General features: G+C 44.6%; 1 protein-coding gene across 1 annotated transcript in view; it reads left to right on the plus strand.

The window, feature by feature from the left end:
- Positions 1 to 18,417: 18,417 nt before the first annotated feature.
- nphp4 (nephronophthisis 4) overlaps positions 18,418 to 20,935 on the plus strand; it is a 517,372-nt gene continuing 514,854 nt past the window's right edge. The window contains exon 1 of the mRNA XM_085966844.1: positions 18,418 to 18,601. Coding sequence (XP_085822970.1) covers positions 18,452 to 18,601 — 150 coding nt within the window. The 5' untranslated portion in view covers positions 18,418 to 18,451. The remainder of the gene's footprint in view (positions 18,602 to 20,935) is intronic.

Below are 20,935 nucleotides of genomic sequence, written 5' to 3' on the forward strand. Positions count from 1 at the left end.
TGCTTTTGGGGTTAAACCTGATTGGAGCAGGAAAGATGGGCCGCATCAAACCAGGTAAGCCCAAGATTACCTAATGTAGAGGCGAGAAACCGAAGGGAGAGGGAAGTAGATTTTTACTATGGAGGATGCCCATAGGAAAGCTAAAGATAAGATAAAGTGGGAAATAAATTTAGATATAGAAATAAACATAAAGGGGCTAGTAAACGTAAGACTAAGTAAAGAAGGCAATGAATGACCATTACCTGAATGTGAGAAATGAAGGCAATTGTAGCAGAAGAAAATATGATGTCATAAGAATTGTGAAAACATGGTTCACCCCAGAAAATGGGAGTGAATACAATACAGAGATATACAGTCACCATTGATCACAAGATTAACTGGTACAACCATAGCAACACCATGGCTACAAGAGCAGGGCAGAGGCTGGGTACACAGCAACAAAGTGGCTTACCTCCTGACCCCTCAAAGCCTCACCACCACCGACACATGTGAGGAGTGTGAAAGAACCCTAACCACTTGCAACAATATTCAAGAAGTTCAACACCATCCATGATAGAACAGTTAGCTCGACCAGTCACTGGACTCAGTATGCACTCCCTCCATCACCAGCACAATGTCGTTGCAGTATGACCTATCCACAGGATCCACTGCAGCAATGTCGACAGCTCCGCCTTTCCCTATGACCTCTACCACTGAGAAGGACAAGAACAGCAATGTCGTAAGAACATTATCACCTCCAAGTCCCACACCATTCTGAGTTGGACATATATCATCATTCCTTCATTGTTGCTGAGTTCTTCTTCTTATCGTGTCCACGGACAGTCTATACATAGCCCAGCCAGAACTGGACACATTTTTGCGCCTTGTTGTTGGATTCGGCAAGATCTGCAACAGTGCAGGGTTCCTCTAACGATGGGCATTGCAGGAGATGTTGCATAGTCTGTGCCTCAGTTCCACATTCACAAGTTGTCGGGCTGGTTGAATATCCCCATTTGCTTAGTGACACCTTTGAGCAACCTACACCGGTCCTAAGTCTGTTAAGGCACTTCCAGATTGCTCGGTTGCAATTAGCTCCTGGGGGAAGGCTTTCATCAGGTAAAACTTCCATCGCTGGGGGTTGTTCAAGACTGGCGAGCCGGTCTTTCCACAAGGCGATGCGGGCTTCAGATGAGGTTGATTGTAATGGAACAACACTGTTCATGAAGCTCTTCTTTGACTTTAGGCGGCTGGGTGTAGGTGTATGACAATGCAGAGGGTGCCTCTCATCTGATGTTTGACGGAGTCGCTCTTTCTTGCTGGCTACTGTTCTTCTTATATCAGGGGGAGCGATACCCGCCAGGATATATAGGCTGTTGGTGTTTGTTGGTTTTAAGCAACCTGTGATAAATCGGCAGCTTGCATTCAGAACGGCATCCACCTTCTTGGCATGAGTAGACCTTTCCCATGCAGGGCAGGTGTATTCGGCAGTGGAATAGCAAAGAGCAAGTGCACTGGTTCGCAATGTTTTCGGGCTTGCTCCCCATCTTGTGTTAGTGAGCTTATTCAAGATGCTGTTTTGTGCGCTCACTTTTGCCTTTGTCTTCTTGATGTGGTTCTTGAAGGTGAGGCATCGGTCAAGGGTGACTCCTAAGTAGATAGGGTGCTCGCAATGCGTCAGTGTTGCTCCACACCAGGTTACTTTCAACTGGCGTTTGGCTTCACGGTTTCTGAGGTGGAATGCACAAACTTGCGTCTTTGATGGGTTTGCGCGAAGGTGGTTTTCTTCATAGTAGGATTTTAGTCCCTCCAAGGCCTCAGAAAGCGTTTTCTCCACGGTGTTAAAATCAGTGCTTTGGGCAGTGACACATAAGTCATCAGCATATATAAAACGGCGTGTGACACCGTCTATAGGTTGGTCATGCGTGTAGATGTTGTACAGCAGCGGTGCAAGCACGCTTCCCTGAGGAAGACCATTCTTCTGAATACGTCACCTGCTGCGCTTCCCACCTAGTTCAACATAGAACCGGCGATTCTGAAGCATGCTTTCTAACAGTTGCTGAGTTAAGATCTGGGAATTCCCTACATACCACCATTGTGGGAGTACTACCATCACAAGAATTACAGTGGTCCAAGTTGCAGGCTCACCACCACCTTCAGGGCATCTCGAGCAGAGCAATTAATGCGGCCTTAACAACACTACCTACATCTTGTGAATACATTTTTAAAATATCTTTCAGGAGAGGGAGGAGATGTTACAAGAGAGCAAGGGTATAGTTTAAGATGCACAGGATAATCTAGATGTCAAGGAACTTTAATACTCTCAGGGCAAGGGGACAAAATGAAACAGGCCGCCTGGGATGGTTTATTACGTTAAAGGTGCTATATAAATATAAGCTGTTGATGTTGTTGTTGGAACAAGAAAGATGGCAGAGCACAGTTAACAATTGAGATCTGCTATGGTACCCAGGGCAATTAAAGGAAGACAATAGCATCCTACACAATGGTTTGTATAGTGAATAATGTTGGAATAATGGATGACTTCAACCAACCCAATATTAACTGGGAATGGATCTCCACCTGGTTGGGTACAATGGGGAACTGGCTGCAAAGAATAGTGATTGCAGCCAGTAGCTACATTGGAGATACCCTTCAGACTGCTGTTCTGCAGATCGTTGAGCATTCAGCTGCGGTACTAAGTTCTGGGGATGTAGCAACAGAAGAGTCTAATGAGAAAGCTTCATCTGAAGGTGGCTAAGCATTTTTAGACTCAATCCAGGCCTCTCAAAGGATTTAGGAAGTGCCAGCAAGTGGGCAGGTGCTGAGAACTGCTACATTGTCAGATGTGGCTGCAGTTGTTGTAGAGCTACTACATTACCCTTCACCAAAGGTTCAATAACACGGCCATCCAACAGGGGCACACCACCTTGCAGCAGCCATCCACTACAATTGCTCCTCCCACTCAGGAAGCACTGGGACACAGCTTTAGGATTAGAAGGATAGGCACGCTGTATAGGGTCAACTAAGGGATGCACAATGGGAACAAATAAGGCACTTAATGTTTGGACATAATAACTATTAAATATCCTCCTGTTCTTAATCCTCTGTGAGGCCATAATTTGTTGGGTAGGACCAAGTGGTGGGAAGTGTAGGGGGCATCCTTTACCCGGTTTACGGTAATTTACCTGGTCAGGCAGCCCTTTTGCCACTGCACTTTGACCAGCTCCAATCAGCGGTTTTGAATCGCTAAACCCCTCCTTCCAGTTCTGACTGGAGGAACTTATAATTAATGATATATTAAAACAGACAAATGGTCTGGATGCGAGTAAGTCAAATTTTATTAAACTAAAGAAACTACACCACATGATTAAAGTAATCACGGTAAAATGGCTTAAATAGGGGAGGGAAGAATGGACACAACGAGGGAAAATGACTAAAATAACAATTCTTAACAAAATCCCCACTTTACCCCCACCCCTAAGCCTACCCTAAGTTGCCTTGTGGAAGGCCAGAAAAATATATGCTCACCACTATAATGCCAGCTCCGTGCCCCACGAGATCTTCACTGTCCTGAAGTAAAGAAACACCCCAGTGTTTTAAAAGTAAACTGCTGGTGTTTTTACCTCTTCAGACAGACTCCACACTGTAGAGGGCACACGGAGGCAAGCCAGAGAGAGAGAGATGCCTCTGAGAAGCTATCTCTTATACTCCAATTTTGGGGCCCAAATGTTCCCGCCCAGATCCGGAAGTTTCTGGGCTAAAACAAAAGGGATCCAACTGTCCCCATTGTCCAGTAATGGGTGATTGAAACCCATTCAATTTTAAACTGTTCCTCTTCTCAGTTTAAGTGTCTCTTCTGTGATAGCTGTAGTTTTGAATGTGTCTTCATTCATCCTGATGGGTTTGAATGGAGCTGTATTACTATGTAAACAGAAACCCATTGTCTGTGGTCAACTGAGACTGCAGTCTCAAGTGGTTACTCCTTGTGCAAACATCCTTGTAGCAGTTTCTGTAAACAAATCGATTGTCTCTGCAGGGAGGGGCTTCCCAAACTGCCTTTGATTGGCAGATTCAAACGGGCTACTCCCCAGTGTAAACAAACAGCTTGTAGGTTACCTGACCCGTCCAATACCACAGGGTGATTGACAGCTCGGGCTCCATTCAAATGCTAATGGCCTGTCTGTCCTTTTTCCTGCTGAAAAGTCTGTTTCCATGAGGTTCAAAACTCAAAAGTACATCCTTTTCTTTAATAAAATGTATTATCTTAAAGTGTGCGATTTTTACAAAGTCCTTTGATTCCAGTGTCCAAGTGCTGCTTAGCTCACGGGCTCCTTAACGCAGCCTTTCGTGGTTCTGGGCACGTTTTAAAACATTGTCCAACCCAGAGACAATTTAAATCGCACAAAGTCTTCGTCCACGATGTGGATTAATATTTCCCGATCTTCGGGGGCTGAGGGGATTTTGCGAACCCCTACAGAAGGGAGGTGCTTGCGAAGATTAAATTAAAAAAAAATTAGTTTATGGGATGTTGGCGTTGTTGGCAAGGCCAGCATTTATTGCCCATCCCTAATTGCCCTTGAGAAGGTGGTGGTGAGCCACCTTCTTGAATTGCTGCAGTCCGTGTGATGAAAGTACTCCCGCAGTGCTGTTAGGTAGGGAGTTCCAGGATTTTGACCCAGCAATGATGAAGGATCGGCGATATACTTCTAACTCAGGATGGTGTGTGACTTGGAGGGGAACTTGGAGGTGGTGGTGTTCCCATGCGCCTGCTGCCCTTGTCCTTCTAGGTGGTAGAGGTCACGGATTTGGGAGGTGCTGCCGAAGAAGCTTCAGTGTGGCTTCAGTGCAGGCAGCGTTGTTGAAGGGGAAGGAGCATGTGGGTTTACACAGGTACAAGGGAAGTTGGTCAGTAATAGAATAGAAGTAGTTCTTTATCACAGCATTGTACACCAAGCTCCTTACCTGTACATCAGCATCCTGCACGTCCTCATCTCCTCTTTCTCATCCTCCTCTGGGATGCCTTTTATCCCAGAAGAGCCCTCATTATCCCATTTTACACTAATGCCTCGATGAATGTCAAAATTGTAGAGCATGCAGCAGTTAGTGATGATCTTGGAGATCTGGGCTGGACTATAGAGCAGCACTGACCGCCATAGACCGCAAGGCTCTACAGATGGTGGTGAAAGCTGCACAACATACTATAGGAATTAAACTACCTGCTGTGCAGGATATCTACCCCGAGAGTTGCCGGGGGAAGGCCCTGAGAATCATCAAAGACGCGAGCCACCCCAGCCACAACCTCTTCACCCTGCTCTCGTCCGGTAAGAGATATCGAAGCATACGGTCTCGTACCAGCAGATTTCAAAACAGCTTCTACCCCCAGGCCATAAGACTCATGAACGAATAATTTATTATTATTTATTACTGTTGTTTTATTTATTACTACTGTATTTCTATTAGTATTTTTATCATTGCTATGCCATATTTATTCCAATGTTGGGAGGACTCATAAAAATCAACATTTCATTGTGCAGTACACACGTTTGCTGCATATATGATGAATAAAATTGAATTGAATTGAATTGAATGTGAACAGTCCAAGCAACAGGGAATTTGCTTCAGCATGACTATGGTGTGTTGCACAGTAATTTGTGTAGTGGCACGGGCCTCGCTGTATTTGTGCTCCAGTGCTGTGTGGCAGTTTCTAATAGGGAGCCAAACCATAGCTGCAAATGGTCTCCCAGCAGCCATTAGTCCATGCGGCTGGGTCCTTCAAATACTGCATGTACCATGTGTTATGAATCTTATGATCCATGAAGAAAGACTTATGAAATAACACTGGATGGCCAGCTGGTGGCGCCGTCCAAGGAATATAAATACTCGGGCGTGGGCCCAGCTTGCCCAGGACATTTTGTAAACAGGAACTAGTGAAAGATAACTAGACCTCCATGTTTTGAAACAAGTTGATTAAAACCTTGCTTTATACTCGAACCAAGTGCGTAGTGAGTTTTATTACGTCACCATCGACTACTGAAGATGTTTCCCATGAATTTGTCCTTATTGTGGCGTACCGATCACAGAACGGACACAATCCGCTTTCCGGTCCGTAGACTATAAATCAGGCGTCATGCCTTTAAGAAGGATCACACCTTTAAGAAACTCGATCTGCAACATAGTTAAGCCCAGAGCGGGGGAGGAGCAGTCGAAGCTGTGCACTGATGAAAGAGAGTTGTACTTTGTGTAGTCTCTGACTCCATTTTGTGTTTAGCATGCAGCCTCAACAATTAAACCTTTTCTGTTGAACCTCTCCGAGTTCAGTATTTTTTGCTCGGAGTACGTAGACTCCTACATTATCGAATTAATGTAGCACAATGGCAATCCCAAAGAGATTTCCATCCTCCCAACTTTTTCAGCTGCATCTTGCAAGGAAGCAGGAGTGAAGCAAAGTGTTGCCCAACAAACTGAAGGCTTATACAAAAATGGTGAGAAACACAGGCCCAAAAAGTCAGTTAAAGATGTTAAATACACCACGGAAGAATTGGGGGGAAATGAAACAAAGTTTCTGTGCAAAGTTGAAAGACAGAGCTTGCATTTATCCAGCACCTTTCATGTCCTCAGGACGCCCCAAAGCACTTTCCAACCATTGACTTAATTTTTTAAACTGTAATCATTGTATTTTTTGTAGGCAAATAAGAACACTCTTGCTTTAAGTAGTATGCTAAATCAGGCTAGGCCCATTCACATGAGACACACCCATTTAACACTAGCAAGGTGTGGGCCATGGGTGGAACCACGACACGTTTGTTAAATTTGGCATAGGATCTGATTTGAATCATTAAATGAGGCTTCTGCTTGTCATGGTGCCATCTCACGCTGACCCCTGACCTGTGCCCACCAAATCTAAGGCCCACTGCTTGTGCAGTATAAGGGCTTATAAATATACAGAGGTTTTACTGAGGTTCATTCAGATTATTGTGTAAAATTCTGGTTGCCACACATCAAAAGGCACATACATGTAAGAAGAGATGATTAACAATTTTGACCCTAGTTATAAAGGGAATAAGCACTGAGGAAAAATTAGAGACATTTATTCTTGAATTTCTAGAAAAAAGGTGAGTGATGTAAGTGCTGGCCTTGCTAGCAATGCCCATATCCCGAGAATGAATTTTTAAAAATTACGCTTTTAGACAATAACAATGTGAACAAGCTAATTGCTCAGGTAAAAGAAAGACTTGCGCCTTTCATGACTTCAGGACATCCCACAGCACTTTCACTTTACAGCCAATTAAGTACTTTTGAAGTGTAATCACTGTTATAATGCAGGAAATGCACAGCTATTTGCACACAGCAAGGCCACACAAACAGCAATGAAATATGATCATCTGCTTTAGGTGTTGGTTGATGGATAAATATTGGCCAAGACAACTGGAGAACTCCCTGTTCTTCGAATAGTGTCTTGGGATCTTTTACGTCCACCTGAGAGGGTAGACAGGACCTTGGTTAAACATCACGTCTGAAAGACGGCACCTCTGACTTTATGGCACAGAAGTGCCAGCCTACCTCATCTGCTCAAGTCTCTGGAGTGGGGCTTGAACCCACAAACTTCTGACTCAGAGGCGAGAGTGCTACCACTGAGCCAGGGTTGAACCATTACCCATCAAGGTTATCTTGACCCAGAGGGAATAGTGGAGTTCATCATCTCAGTGCGCGCTATCCATTGATTCAGGGACTCCAATACCATCTAGTCATGATCTAGTCAAGGTTACAGATGAACAGTTAAGGTCAATCTGTGAAGTATTGATGTTTGCTATTGTAACTACAGTGAAGCTGGAGGATATTCTTTGGCCATTCTGGAGCTTGTGACTATGATTCAGTACATCAATGCCTTAGCCTCAGTAAGAGAATGTAAATCTTCCTAAACCTGCTGACACGACTTCTGATTCTGTCTTGTTGCCCAAATTAAGGTGAAGGCCAAGATAATCCTGCTCTGAGGTTATCGCACGTCATGAGTCTGAATATCCACCCAGTAACCACAAAGATGTTGGAAGAGCTTCCATCATTAGCTGATTATTTAGTGGAGAATTCAGAGGAATCTCTCCCCCAAGTGGAATGGGAAGAGAAACGATTGTTCCCTCAGTTAGGAACTCTGGAGACAATTGATGGCAAGGAATGGACTTGCCAGCTCAGTGAAGAAAAAAATAAACAAATTTGCACCTACAATAGTTATCCACAAGAGAATGGCCTTCTATATAAATGTCTAGGTATAGTACTCAGGCAAACCTACAGCAAAAGCATAAAGAAAAAGCTTCAGCAAGAGTTGCTGTCTATTCAGCATTACAAGACCTCTGAGATAGAAGCTGAAGCTGTACCATCAAACACTTTGATAAGACCTCAGTAGCCTGGTTTTTCTAACTTGAACACCTTTAGAAATGTATTTAACATTCTTAATAACTAGTCGGATTTAAATAGGGACAAAACTAAGAGCACATCAGTTCTTTGTTATGGATACCTCACATTACACGTAGCCAGCCATCTTATTCTTTCCAAGATAGAGGAACTGCATAGGATTACATAGGATATACAGCACAGAAACAGGCCATTTGGTCCAACCAGTCCATGCTGTTTTTTTGCTAATGAATTGAGTACAAATCGATAGGGGATAAAGGCAGCATTCCAGGATCCTGCACTAAAGCTGAGGTTGATAAAGAGTACGGGGGTGATTTTGCCAATGGGGAGCTTTTGGAGGCGGGACTCTCACTTGTCGGGTTTCAGTCCCGCCTCCATCAACTTCTGGCCAACCCACGCTATTTTCCCTTGATTGACCATGTTAAGCTCGCCCAGCGGGCTTAGCAGGCCAATTAAGGGAAAGCTGGTTGCAGAGAACGTCAACGTATGACGTTTCATCTGTCAAAAAGTTTTGACAGATGAATTGTCATCGTTTGAGAGCTCGGTGAAGCTGTCAAACACTGACATTCTCTGTAGTTTGATGAAGTCTTGAATTCAAGACCTCATCAAACCTCTTTCTTTTGCAGAAATGAGATGGTTGTTGCATTGGAGAATGCAGCGGCCATCTGTCATCTCTACTGCGGAGGTGCGAGACTCTCTGCATACTCACCAACTGAACCCTGCAGGAAGAAACAAAGGTAAGTAAACATTTTCTAACACTTTGCACTTACCTCAGATACTCACCTCTCCACACTTGCACCCATCACTCGCCTCCACAGCGCACTTTTGCACCCCTCCAACCCCCGCAGACCCACGACTCGCCTCGCTGACCTGGCGGGTTTCGGAGCCTTCGGGAAGCCCGCACTTGTGAGGGCAAAAAGGGGATAATCCTACTTTCTGCCCATTAACTACCTGTTAACAGGCAGTTAAGTGGCTTTAATCCTTTCCCGCCTCCAAGGAGACGGGACCCAGCGCGAGACGACTACCCGCCTCCTGGCAAGATGGCATGGAGGTGGGTTGGGGGTTGGTTGGGCACCCACCCCCAAATTCTGCCATTTTCCCGGCAGTCCCGCCTCCATACCCGCCTCCCCAGGGCTGGCAAAATCGCCCCCATAGACTCTGATAGCCAGATCCATACGTTGCAGTAGCCAGAGTCTTTCTTTCAACTTCCCCAGAATACAGGCGTCCTGATCTACATGTACATACTATGGCAGCTGAGTGACTGTCTGCAATGAATATCTGCATGGATCTTGTACACGTGGACTGTGCATCAAACAAAGGTAAGACCTTTGAATTAATAATGATCTGCTTGAACAGTCCTTAAAAGCTTGGCACCTCTCAAACCTAACGAGGACGAAGAAGATTCAAATAAAGGTAAGAAAAAGATAAAAGGCAAGTTACATTGAAACTGTGACTGCCTTTTAAGGTCTTCTGAAACAAATCTTACTTCAGGATGTGTACCCTGAGGGTCTTCAGTTCATAATCAAGCACCTAGGATTGTGGATAACAGAAATATTGGATTATGAATGGGAGAAGAGAGAGAAAGAAAGAAAGAAAGGAAAGAAATTTCATAGTTATTAACTTGGGAGTTGTGATTGGACATCTGGTACTATGATGGGCAGACCTAGTGCTTATGATCTAGCAGTTAGCCATTGAGAGTTTGTACTTAATGCGTTACATTCAATTGTGTTATGGAGGTTTCTGACTGAATACAGAAAATGAACATATAGAGACTCTGAAAACAATTAGAGGACAGGTAGACACCAGTGACACCTCAGCCTTCCATCAATTATGCTCTGAGATTTCAGAGGTAATTCCCATTACTAGCTAGGCAAATTTCTCTCCATGCTCTTCAAGGGACTGGCTGACCTATGTCCCAGCAATTCCAGTGCAGCTGCTGTGGTGTCAAAGCCATAATTAAAAACCGTAGTACTGAGCTTCTGGATAAGGTTCCACAGATACGCAAAGAACTGAAGAGTCAGTTGCTCAGAGGGCAGTGAAATTTTCAGTATTATATATAATTACTAATCTGGCTGCACATAATACACCAACAGTGGTGCTCTGTCTTCTCACATACCATCTGCCATGGAACCTGGTCTGCTTTATTTGTTCATCTTAATGAAAAGAGCAGTGGGGCCGTCATGTCTTGTAGAGTAACATTGCGCTCGATCTACTCATTTATAGGGTTAAATGACATGCCTGCATTGATCCAGAAGTACTTAGAGGAGCAGGACTTGAATCATAGAATCATAGAAATTTACGGCATAGAAGGAGGCCATTCGACCCATCGTGTCTGTGCCAGCCGAAAAAGAGCTATCCAGCCTAATCACACTTTCCAGCTCTTGGTCCATAGCCTTGTAGGTTACGGCACTTCAACTGCATATCCAAGTACTTTTTAAATGCGATGAGGGTTTCCTGCCTCTACCACCCTTTCAAGCCGTGAGTTCCAGACCCCCACCACCCTCTGGATGAAAAAAGTTCTCCTCAACTCCCCTCTAATCCTTCTACCTTCTTAATTTTATGCCCCCTGGTTATTGACCTCTTTGCTAGGGGAAATAACTCCTTCCTATCCACTCTATCTAGGCACCTCATAAATTTATACACCTCAATCAAGTCTCCCCTCAGCCTCCTCTGTTCCAAAGAAAACAACCCCAGCTTATCCAATCTTTCCTCACAGCTAAAATTCTCCAGTCCTGGCAACACCCTTGTAAATCTCTTCTATACCCTCTTTAGTGCTATCACATCCTTCCAATAATGTGGTGACCAGAACTGTACACAGTACACTAGCTGTGGACTAACTAGTGTTTTATACAGTTCTAGCATAACCTCTCTGGCTCTTATATTCTATGCCTCGGCTAATAAAGGAAAGTATCCCGTATGCCTTCTTAACCGCCTTATCTACCTGTTCTGCTACCTTCAAGGATCTGTGGACATGCACTCCAAGGTCCCTCTGTTCCACTACACTTCTCAGTATCATGTAATGTAGGAATCGCAGCAGCCAATTTGCACACATCAAGGTCCCACAAACAGCAATGTGATAATGAGCAGATAATCTGCTTTTTAGTGACATTGGTTGAAGAATAAATATTGGCCAGGACACCAGGGAGAACTTCCTTGTTTTTCTTTGAAATAGTGCCAGGGGAACTTTTATATCCACCTGAGATGGCAGGCGGGGCCTCGGTTTAACATCTCATCTGAGAGTACTGCACACGATCAGTACTACACTGGAGTGTCAGTCTGGAGTTTTTGTACAAGTCTCTGGAATAGGACTATGAATCCACAACCTTCTGACTTAGAGGTGAGAGTGCTTCCACTGAGCCACAGCTGACACATGAGAGTTCCAGGGAGCTGTGTTCAAACAACTCATAGAAGACTTCCCTAGAAGAGTTGACATATGCAGTGGACTGCAGATTCTTCTTTCAGCTTTCTTTCCAAGTTTACTTTTCAGACCTCCAAAAGTACATTTCAAACCTTTTCAGGTGGTCATATAGATGCAGTTTCTGGTGTTGTTGCAATTGGTGACAGCCATTAAACTCAACTCTGAACAGCTGCCGATCCTCCGCCAAGTGCTGCAGCACCGAAGCACGGTGGCATAGTGGTTAGCACTGTTGCCTCACAGCGCCAGAGGCCCGGGTTCAAATCCGGCCTCGGGCGACTGTCTGTGTGGAGTTTGCACATTCTCCCCGTGTTTGCATGGGTTTTCTCCGGGTGCTCCGGTTTCCTCCCACAGTCCAAAGATGTGCGGGTTAGGTTGATTGGCTATGATAAATTGACACTTAGTGTTGGGGGATTAAATACGTGGGGTTACGGGGATAGGGTGGGATATGTGTTGATGTAGGGGTTACGGGGATCGGGTGGGATATGTGTCGGTGCAGGCTCGATGGGCCGAAATGGCCTCTATCTGCACTGTGGGGTTTCTGTGATTCTGTGAGTTTCTGGTGTTGTTGCAATTGGTGACAGCCATTAAACTCAACTCTGAACAGCTGCCGATCCTCCGCCAAGTGCTGCAGCACTGAAGAGGAGGAACTGCTTACAGGATAATAGCCTAACCCTAACATAGTGCTTACAGACATTTTGCTTAAGACAGAAAAACAACTCTACGAATACAATATAGCTGTTTCTTTGAGCAAATCATTGGCTGAAGCACTTCTACTTTATTTTTCCCAATGACATTTGTGTATTTTTCTTTATTATGACATGAACAGAAATCTTCTTGTAACACAATAATGTTTAGATCTAAAAGTAATACTGCAGGAAAGTGCAAATTCTTCAGGACAAACCTGATTCCAATATGGATAAAACACATTAGGTACAAAGAAATGCATAACCTCAGTTCAAAACTAATGCCGCCCTGTTTCCAAAATGTAAAAGAACAACTTCAGCCTGTCCAGAGTCACAGCAACAGAGAAACTATCCTGTTGCTACATCCAATGATGACCATCTAACTTAACTGAACACAGGCGCAGATGCTCCACCACATGCTCCAAACAACACCAAGTTATATTTATAATAGCGCCTTTAATGTTATAAAACGTCCCAAGGCGTTTCACAGAAGTGTTATTAAAAAAAAAATTGACACCAAGCCATATAAGGAGATGTTAGGGTAGATGACCAAAAGCTTGATTGAACAGGTAGGTTTTAAGGAGTGCCTTAAAGGAGGAAAGAGAAGTGGAGAGGTGGAGAGACTAAGTGAGTGAATTCCAGAGCTTAGGACCTAGGCAGCTGAAAGCGCGACCGTCAATGATGGAGCATTTAAAATTGGGGGTGTTCAAAAGGCCAGAATAGGTGGAGTGCAGAGATCACAGAATCACAGAAACCCCACAGTGCAGATAGAGGCCATTTCGGCCCATCGAGCCTGCAGCGACACATATCCCACCCGATCCCCGTAACCCCTACACCAACACATATCCCACCCTATCCCTGTAACCCCACGTATTTAATCCCCCTAACACTAAGGGTCAATTTATCATAGCCAATCAACCTAGCCCACACATCTTTGGACTGTGGAAGGAAACCGGAGCACCTGGAGAAAACCCACACAAACACGGGGAGAATGTACAAACTCCACACAGTCAGTCACCCGAGGCCGGATTCGAACCCGGGTCTCTGGCGCTGTGAGGCAACAGTGCTAACCACTATGCCACCGTGCTGCCAGATGTAGGGGGATTATGGGGTTGAGGGGATTACAGAGATAAGGAGGGGCGAGGCCATAGAGAAACATAGAAACATAGAAGATAGGAGCAGGAGTAGGCCATTCAGCCCCTCGAGCTTGTTCCGCCATTCAATGAGATCATGGCTGACCATCCAAATTCAGTACCCTGTCCCTGCTTTCTCTCCATATCCCTTGATCCCTTTAGCCTTAAGAAATATATCCAACTCCTTCTTGAATATATTTAATGAATTGGCCTCAACTGCCTTCTGTGGTAGAGAATTCCACAGGTTCACCACTCTCTGGGTGAAGAAATTCCTCCTCATCTCTGTCCTAAATGGCTTACCCCTTATCTTTAGACTGTGACCCCTGGTTCTGGACTCCCCCGCCATCGGGAACATCCTTCCTGCATCTAGTCTGTCTAGTCCTGTTAGAATTTTATAAGTTTCAATGAGATCCCCTCTCATTCTTCTAAACGCCAGCGAGTATAAGCCCAATCGACCCAATCTCTCCTCATACATCATTCCTGCCATCCCAGGCATCAGTCTGGTGAATCTTCGCTGCACTCCCTCCATGGCAAGAACATCTTTCCTCAGATAAGGCGACCAAAACTGCACACAACACAGAGAGATTTGAAAACAAGGATGAGAATTTTAAAATCGAGGCGTTGCTTAATTGGAAGCCAATGTAGGTCAGCTAACACAGGAGAGATGGGTGAGCAGGATTTGGTGCGAGTTAGCACACGGGCGGCAGAATTTTGGATGACCTCAAGCTTATGGAGGGTAGAACTAGGGAGGTTGGCCAGAAGTGCGTTGGAATAGTCAAGTCTAGAGGTGATAAAGCTATGGATGAGGGTTTCGATAGCAGATAAGTTGAGGTAAGGGTGGAGACAGGTGATATTTCAAAGGTGGAAATGGGTAGTCTTAGTGATAGAATGGATATGAGGTAGGAAGCTCCATTCATGATCAAATATAACACCAAGGTTGCGAACGGGCTTGGTCAGCTTTAGACAGTTGCCGGGGAGAGAGATGATGAAGAGCAGATATCTACGAGTTGGAAATTGTCTACATTGTGCTTGTCAAAACTTTCCTTATGATAGAAAATCACTACAAGTTCAAAAGGGCTGCTCGCGTGAACAAATTGTCATTGAAGCAATTATGTTAGGATGAAGGAGGAATGAATGGCAATTGTGGGAAATGGATGGCATTGTTTTGTAGGGGAGGGGAGGAGGTACTGGATGGCAATGAAAAGGAGAAGGAAAGAGGGAAACGAGGGGATAACAAAACTGAATAGCAGACAGAAATTGGGGCGGGAGGCAGAGTAACACAGAGTCTAGTGTATAACTATCTATGGATTGGCTCTTATTTTAGGCATTGATGACGTGTTGCTTGTCCCTGTGGAGAGTTATCGGCAGAGTTTTTCAACAGAATTTGTAAAAAAAATATAATTGTATCAGTTCCACACAAGTTCACAAACGCAAACCATGCGCTGGGCTCATCCAACCTATTTCCATCTTGAAAATTACATCACATCCCTTTTAACATTTAACTTAATAGAGGAACACCTGGAAATGCTATGGACAAAAATGTACTAAAACCAGTAAAGGTTATGCACTTTGGCAGAAAAAATCAAAGAGCAAGTTACTATCTAAATGGAGAGAAACTGCAAAGTGCTACAGTACAAAGGGATCTGGGGGTCCTGGTGCATGAAACACAAAAAGTTAGTATGCAGGTACAGCAGGTGATCAGGAAGGCCAATGGAATCTTGGCTTTTATTGCAAGGGGGATGGAGTATAAAAACAGGGAAGTCTTGCTGCAGTTATACAGGGTACTGGTGAGGCCACACCTGGAATACTGCGTGCAGTTTTGGTTTCCATATTTAAGAAAAGATATACTTGCTCTCGAGGCGGTTCAGAGAAGATTCACTCGGTTGATTCCGGAGATGAGGGGGTTGACGTATGAGGAAAGGTTGAGTAGGTTGGGCCTCTACTCATTGGAGTTCAGAAGAATGAGAGGTGATCTTATCGAAACATATAAGATTGTGAGGGGGATTGATTGGGTGGATGCGGTGAGGATGTTTCCACTGATGGGTGAGACTAGAACTAGGGGGCATAATCTTAGAATAAGGGGCTGCCCTTTCAAAACTGAGATGAGGAGAAACTTCTTTACTCAGAGGGTAGTAAATCTATGGAATTTGCTACCCCAGAGAGCTGTGGAAGCTGCAACATTAAATAGATTTAAAATGGAGATAGACAGTTTCCTAGCAGATAAGGGAATTAGGGGTTACGGGGAGAGGGCAGGGAAGTGGACATGAGTCTAGGTTCGGATCAGCCATGATCCTATTGAATGGCGGAGCAGGCCCGAGCGGCCATATGGCCTACTCCTGCTCCTCCTTCTTATGTTCTTATGTTCTTAAACTCAGAGCTGTCAACATCAGGGAAATGTCAGGAGTGAGATTTATTATATCACTATAATTTAACATCTCACAAAGATAGTGAGACTGTTTGCAAAGCCATTTAAACATTTAGAGCGCATGTTTATTTTTAAGACTGAAGATAATTATGGATGAGACCATTTGGCCCATCTTACTCCAGCGATCCTAAATTCTCCCCATTTCATCATCCAATTGTTTATTAAAGGATTCCAGGGTTTTTGCCTCCACTTGTATCCCTGAAAGTACATTGTATTCATTGATCAGTGTGTGAAGGACCAGCCACATAAATGTCATGGCTGCTATAGCAGGTCAGAAGCTGGGTATCCTGCGGTGAGTGGCTCACTTCATGACACCTCAAGTCCTCTCCACCAGCTACAAGGCACAAGTTAGTGTGATGGAATAATCTCCATTTGCCAGGATGGGTGCAGCTGCGCCAACACTCAAGAAGCACCATCCAAGACAAAGCAGCCCACTTGATCGGCATTTCATACACTAGCCTAAACATCCAACCCCTCCACCAAACCGGCGCGGCGCACCGTGATTGCAGTGCATACTATCTACAGGATGCACTGCAGCAACTCGCCAAGGCTTCTTCAGCAGCACCTCCCAAACCCACAACCTCCACCACCTAGGACAAAAGCAGCAGGTACATGGGAACGCCATCACCTCCAAGTTCCCGTCCAAGTCCCACACCATCTTAACTTGGGCATATGTTGCCGTTCCTTCATTGTTCCTGGGTCAAAATTCTGGAACTCCCTACTTAACAGCATTGTAGGAGCACTTTCACCACACAGACTGCAGCGGCTCAAGATGAAGGCCCACCACCACTTTCTCAAGGGCAATGAGGAATGGGTAATAAATGCTGGGCTTAAAGCAACGGCCACATCTCGAGAATGAATTTTTTAAAATCCTGACATTGATTCTAAGTTTGCCTTTTTTTTACTTTGAACCTGTGTCCCCTTCTCCTACTCTCATGACTTAAAGTAATATTCCAGATCTATTCTGTTAGCTATCTTCTATACCGCTATAAGATCACCCCTTGGACACCTCCTTTCCAGCTGAAATGCCCAGGTTTTTCCAGTCTTTCCTCATAACTTGGACCTTTGGCACTAGAGCTCAGCTTGTGGCTCTTCTCTGCACCGCCTCTACAGCTTGAATGTCTCGTTTATGTCTTGGCGACCAGAACTAGATGCAGTACTCAAGGTGCGGTCTGATCAGAGCATTCTACAGTTTGATCATGACTTCCTCTGATAACGATATAATTCAATATTCTATTGGCTTTGTTGATTGCTGAGCTGCATTGGTTGGATATTGTTGAACTTCAAGTCTACAAAGACTCTTGAGTGTCTTTTGGCTTCATCCTCGACTATATCGGCTCCTGAGATGAGTAGGCATTTCTTCAATCAGAGGGTTGTGAATCTTTGGAATTCTCTGCCCCAGAGGGCTGTGCATGCTGAGTCTTTGAGTATATTCAAGGCTGAGATCGATAGATTTTTGGACTCTAGGGGAATCAAGGGATATGGAGATTGGGCAGGAAAGTGGAGTTGAGGTCGATGATCAGCCATGATCTTATTGAATGGCGGAGCAGGCATGAGGGGCTGTATGGCCTACTCCTGCTCTTATTTCTTATGTTCTTATGATCACCATTCATGGGGCATGTGTGTTGTCTAGTTGTTATGTTGATTTCCTAAATTGCAACAGTGACTACGCTTCAAAAAGCGTTTCACTGGTTATAAAGCGCTTTGGGACATCCGGTGGTCATGACAGGTGCAAGTCTTTCATTTTTTCAAAGCGTAAGATACATAAGAAATAGGAGGAGTAGGGCATTTGGCCCCTCGAGACTGCTCCGCCATTCAATAAGATCATGGCTGATCTTCTACCTCAACTCCACTTTCCTGCACTATCCCCATATCCCTTGATTCCCTTAATATCCAAAAATCTATCGATCTCTGTCGTGAATACGACTGAGCCTCCACAGCCCTCTGGGCTAGAGAATTCCAAAGATTCACCACCTATGTCAAGAAGGAGGGCATTTTAAAACCGAATTAAGTTCATCACACTCCAGATGAGTGAGACATGATTGGGAGGCAAACTTTCTTCAACAAAACATTATTTAAAATGGCAAAATCAGGGCTCCTTTCCCCTGCTTCCTGGGCACCGATAGGCCTGAGCCTGTCACCCTGGTAACCGGACACCCGGCGACGCCGGCTCTACCAAACCAACCGCCGTTTAGGGGTGCACTATTTCACTGCGCAACTATTCTGCATTAGTCAGTTGCAGTGAACGAAAATATTTAAAAGTAGAAATAAGGTTTGTAATTCGTTTCTGCTAGCGCCGTGTGAAGGGGGCCCGGTAGCAGTCCGTGTTGTTGGTCGGCTGGGAGATAGTTCCCTCCCGCCCCCCCCTATCGCTTGCATTGGTGCGGCCCACCGGCTGGCTGTTGCTAAGATGGCGGCGGAGCAACAGGCCGCTTTGGGTTGGAGCGGTTTTGCGAGCCTGGGGGTTCTCTCTCACCCTCACCGGTACCAGGGGCTGGCGGAGGGCTCGGAGGGGTTCCAGCTCGTGTTGAGGATTCTGGAGGGGCTGCCGTTCAGAGCGGTAAGGATACGGCAAAGAGAAAGAGAAAAAGAGACAGACAGACCCTGACTGTTCTCGATAGCAAAGTACTGCGGATGCTGGAAATCCGAAATAACAGCAGCAAATGCTGGAAAAACTCAGCAGACCAGGCAACATCCGTGGAGATGTAGAAGGGTTTCGACCCGAAACGTTGACTCTTATCTCTCTCTCCACGGATGTTGCCTGGCCTGTTGAGTTTTTCCAGCGTTTGCTGTTGTTATTCCTGACTGGTCCCCTTCTGTGCTGTAAACTTCTGTGGGAGAGATCAGGAGAAAGCAGCAGTGCAGAGTTAGCATCTTCTGCTAAAATCAAACGGAGGGCAGGACTTAGTGCAGGATGCCACCTGCCTGACTTGTCCACTGGACAGCTTGCTTTTTGAATGGGTGTCCGCTATCTTTTTAGTCATCTCCGAATCTTGACTGAAGAAATTTAATTCTCGTTTTGATTTAGTCTTCAATTTTTTTCTTTGTCACTGATCATTTTTGTTTTGGTCGTAAGAATTGTTTTCCTTCAAAATTTGATAGTTTCAGTTTTCACTCAACTCAGGCCATGGAAAAAAATATAGAAATAATAAATAACAGCTAACTTTTTTTGAAATCTGTTACAAAAGTTACAGACTATTGAGCAGTGTTGTTTGAATTCCTAGAATTTTTCAAGTTAGTTTGTCTTATTTATTTATTATTTTGAAGTCTGAGTCTTCCCCCCCCCCCCCTCCTGTTCTCTTTTTTCATTTCTCATCTCTCCCACACCAGCCAAAACTGTTGACTCCTTGCTGGGGCACAGATCCAAAGCCTTCTGGTACCTTGATGAAGGGGTCATTCTTCATGTGCGAGTTGAAATGGCGAATGCATGCAGTCCATAGACCCGCAGTTAATTGATGATGATTGGGAATGCTGACCTTGTTTGATTTTCCCTTCCTAAACTAAGAATGAAGAGGCAAACTGACTGGAACTAGAGGGCATAGTCTCAAGAGAAGAGGTTTGCCATTTAGGACTGAGGTGAGGAGAAATATCTTCACTCAGAGGGTTGTGAATCTTTGGACTTCTCTACCCCAAAGGGCTGTGGATGCTCAGTCATTGAATATATTCAAGGCTGAGATTGATAGATTTTTGGACTCTAAGGGAATCAAGGGATATGGGGATCGGGTGGGAAAGTGGAGTTGAGGTCAAAGATCAGCCATGATCTTATTGAATAGTGGAGCAGGCTCAAGGGGCCGTATGTCCTCCTACTGCTCCTATTTCTTATGTTCTTGCCGGAGATCAGCTAATAACATAGACTATTTCTGATCTTATGACTTAGTACTTCAACTCTACCTGCTAGTCCATCCAAAACAACACCAATAGTGGGAAAACAGGCCGGGATTTTGCAGTCAGTGGCGAACGAACGGCACTAGCCGTTCATTGCACTTGCGTACAGACTTTCTGTGGGTTTTTGCACTACAAATTGTGGTTATTAGAGAGCCAGAACAGCGTGGCGGCCTTTACCGGGGATCTTGGACCTGTGTGAACAGGGCAAGCCATGGTATGTCTCCTTAACCAATCAGATTGAAGAATCCTTAATGAGCCATGCAGAGTCTAAACAGAAAGTGTTAGTTAGAATAGTTAATTCAATGTCAAATCATGTACAGAAAGCAAAATAAAGAGAGGGAAAGAAAGATGGGATGAAGAAAGATAAAGAAACAAAGAAAAAGTTTAAAAAAAATTTCACTTTTAAATTTAAAAAAATCTCTACCAGTAATTAAAATCTGAAGAAATGAGACTCTACACTTGTAAAAGTTAATTTTCAGTGCCAGAGAGGTTGTTTGGCAGTAATTAAGACTTATCATGCCGTTAAAAATTCACTTACACTTGTATGGACAAGCCCTAACTTTTTCTGGGCATGTAGTGGATAAGTACAGCAACTTCATGCCCTTCATGTATTTGAATGCTGAGTCTCTCACCAAAATACCATATAGAGCAGCTTTTGGAGGAGTCGGGCAACTCTGATAGCAACTTCCTGATTTCCGTATTTTAACTGCGCATGTACGGACGCCAGAAGTTGCTGTCCGATTTACTCCTTAATAACGCTGAGCACTGATAACCTCACTATTATTTCGACCGCAAATTCTGGGCCTATGTGTGTAGTTACTCGAGTCACAAATGTGGCTTTAAATCAGCTGCATACGCAGTCATTACTGAGGTAAACTGGCACCTTGTTTATCTAGCTGGGATCCTCGATGATGTTGAAGGCAACCTTGGAGTGTAAAGGGGCACTTGGGTTGTCATCTATTTGGCAAGTCTAAAGTTGGATAGAGCATGGCTTGAGAAATTGAGAGAT

This window comes from Somniosus microcephalus, chromosome 25 (genome assembly GCF_052327205.1).
Source record: "Somniosus microcephalus isolate GS21.2 chromosome 25, FLI_Smic_1.0, whole genome shotgun sequence".
NCBI lineage: Eukaryota > Metazoa > Chordata > Chondrichthyes > Squaliformes > Somniosidae > Somniosus > Somniosus microcephalus.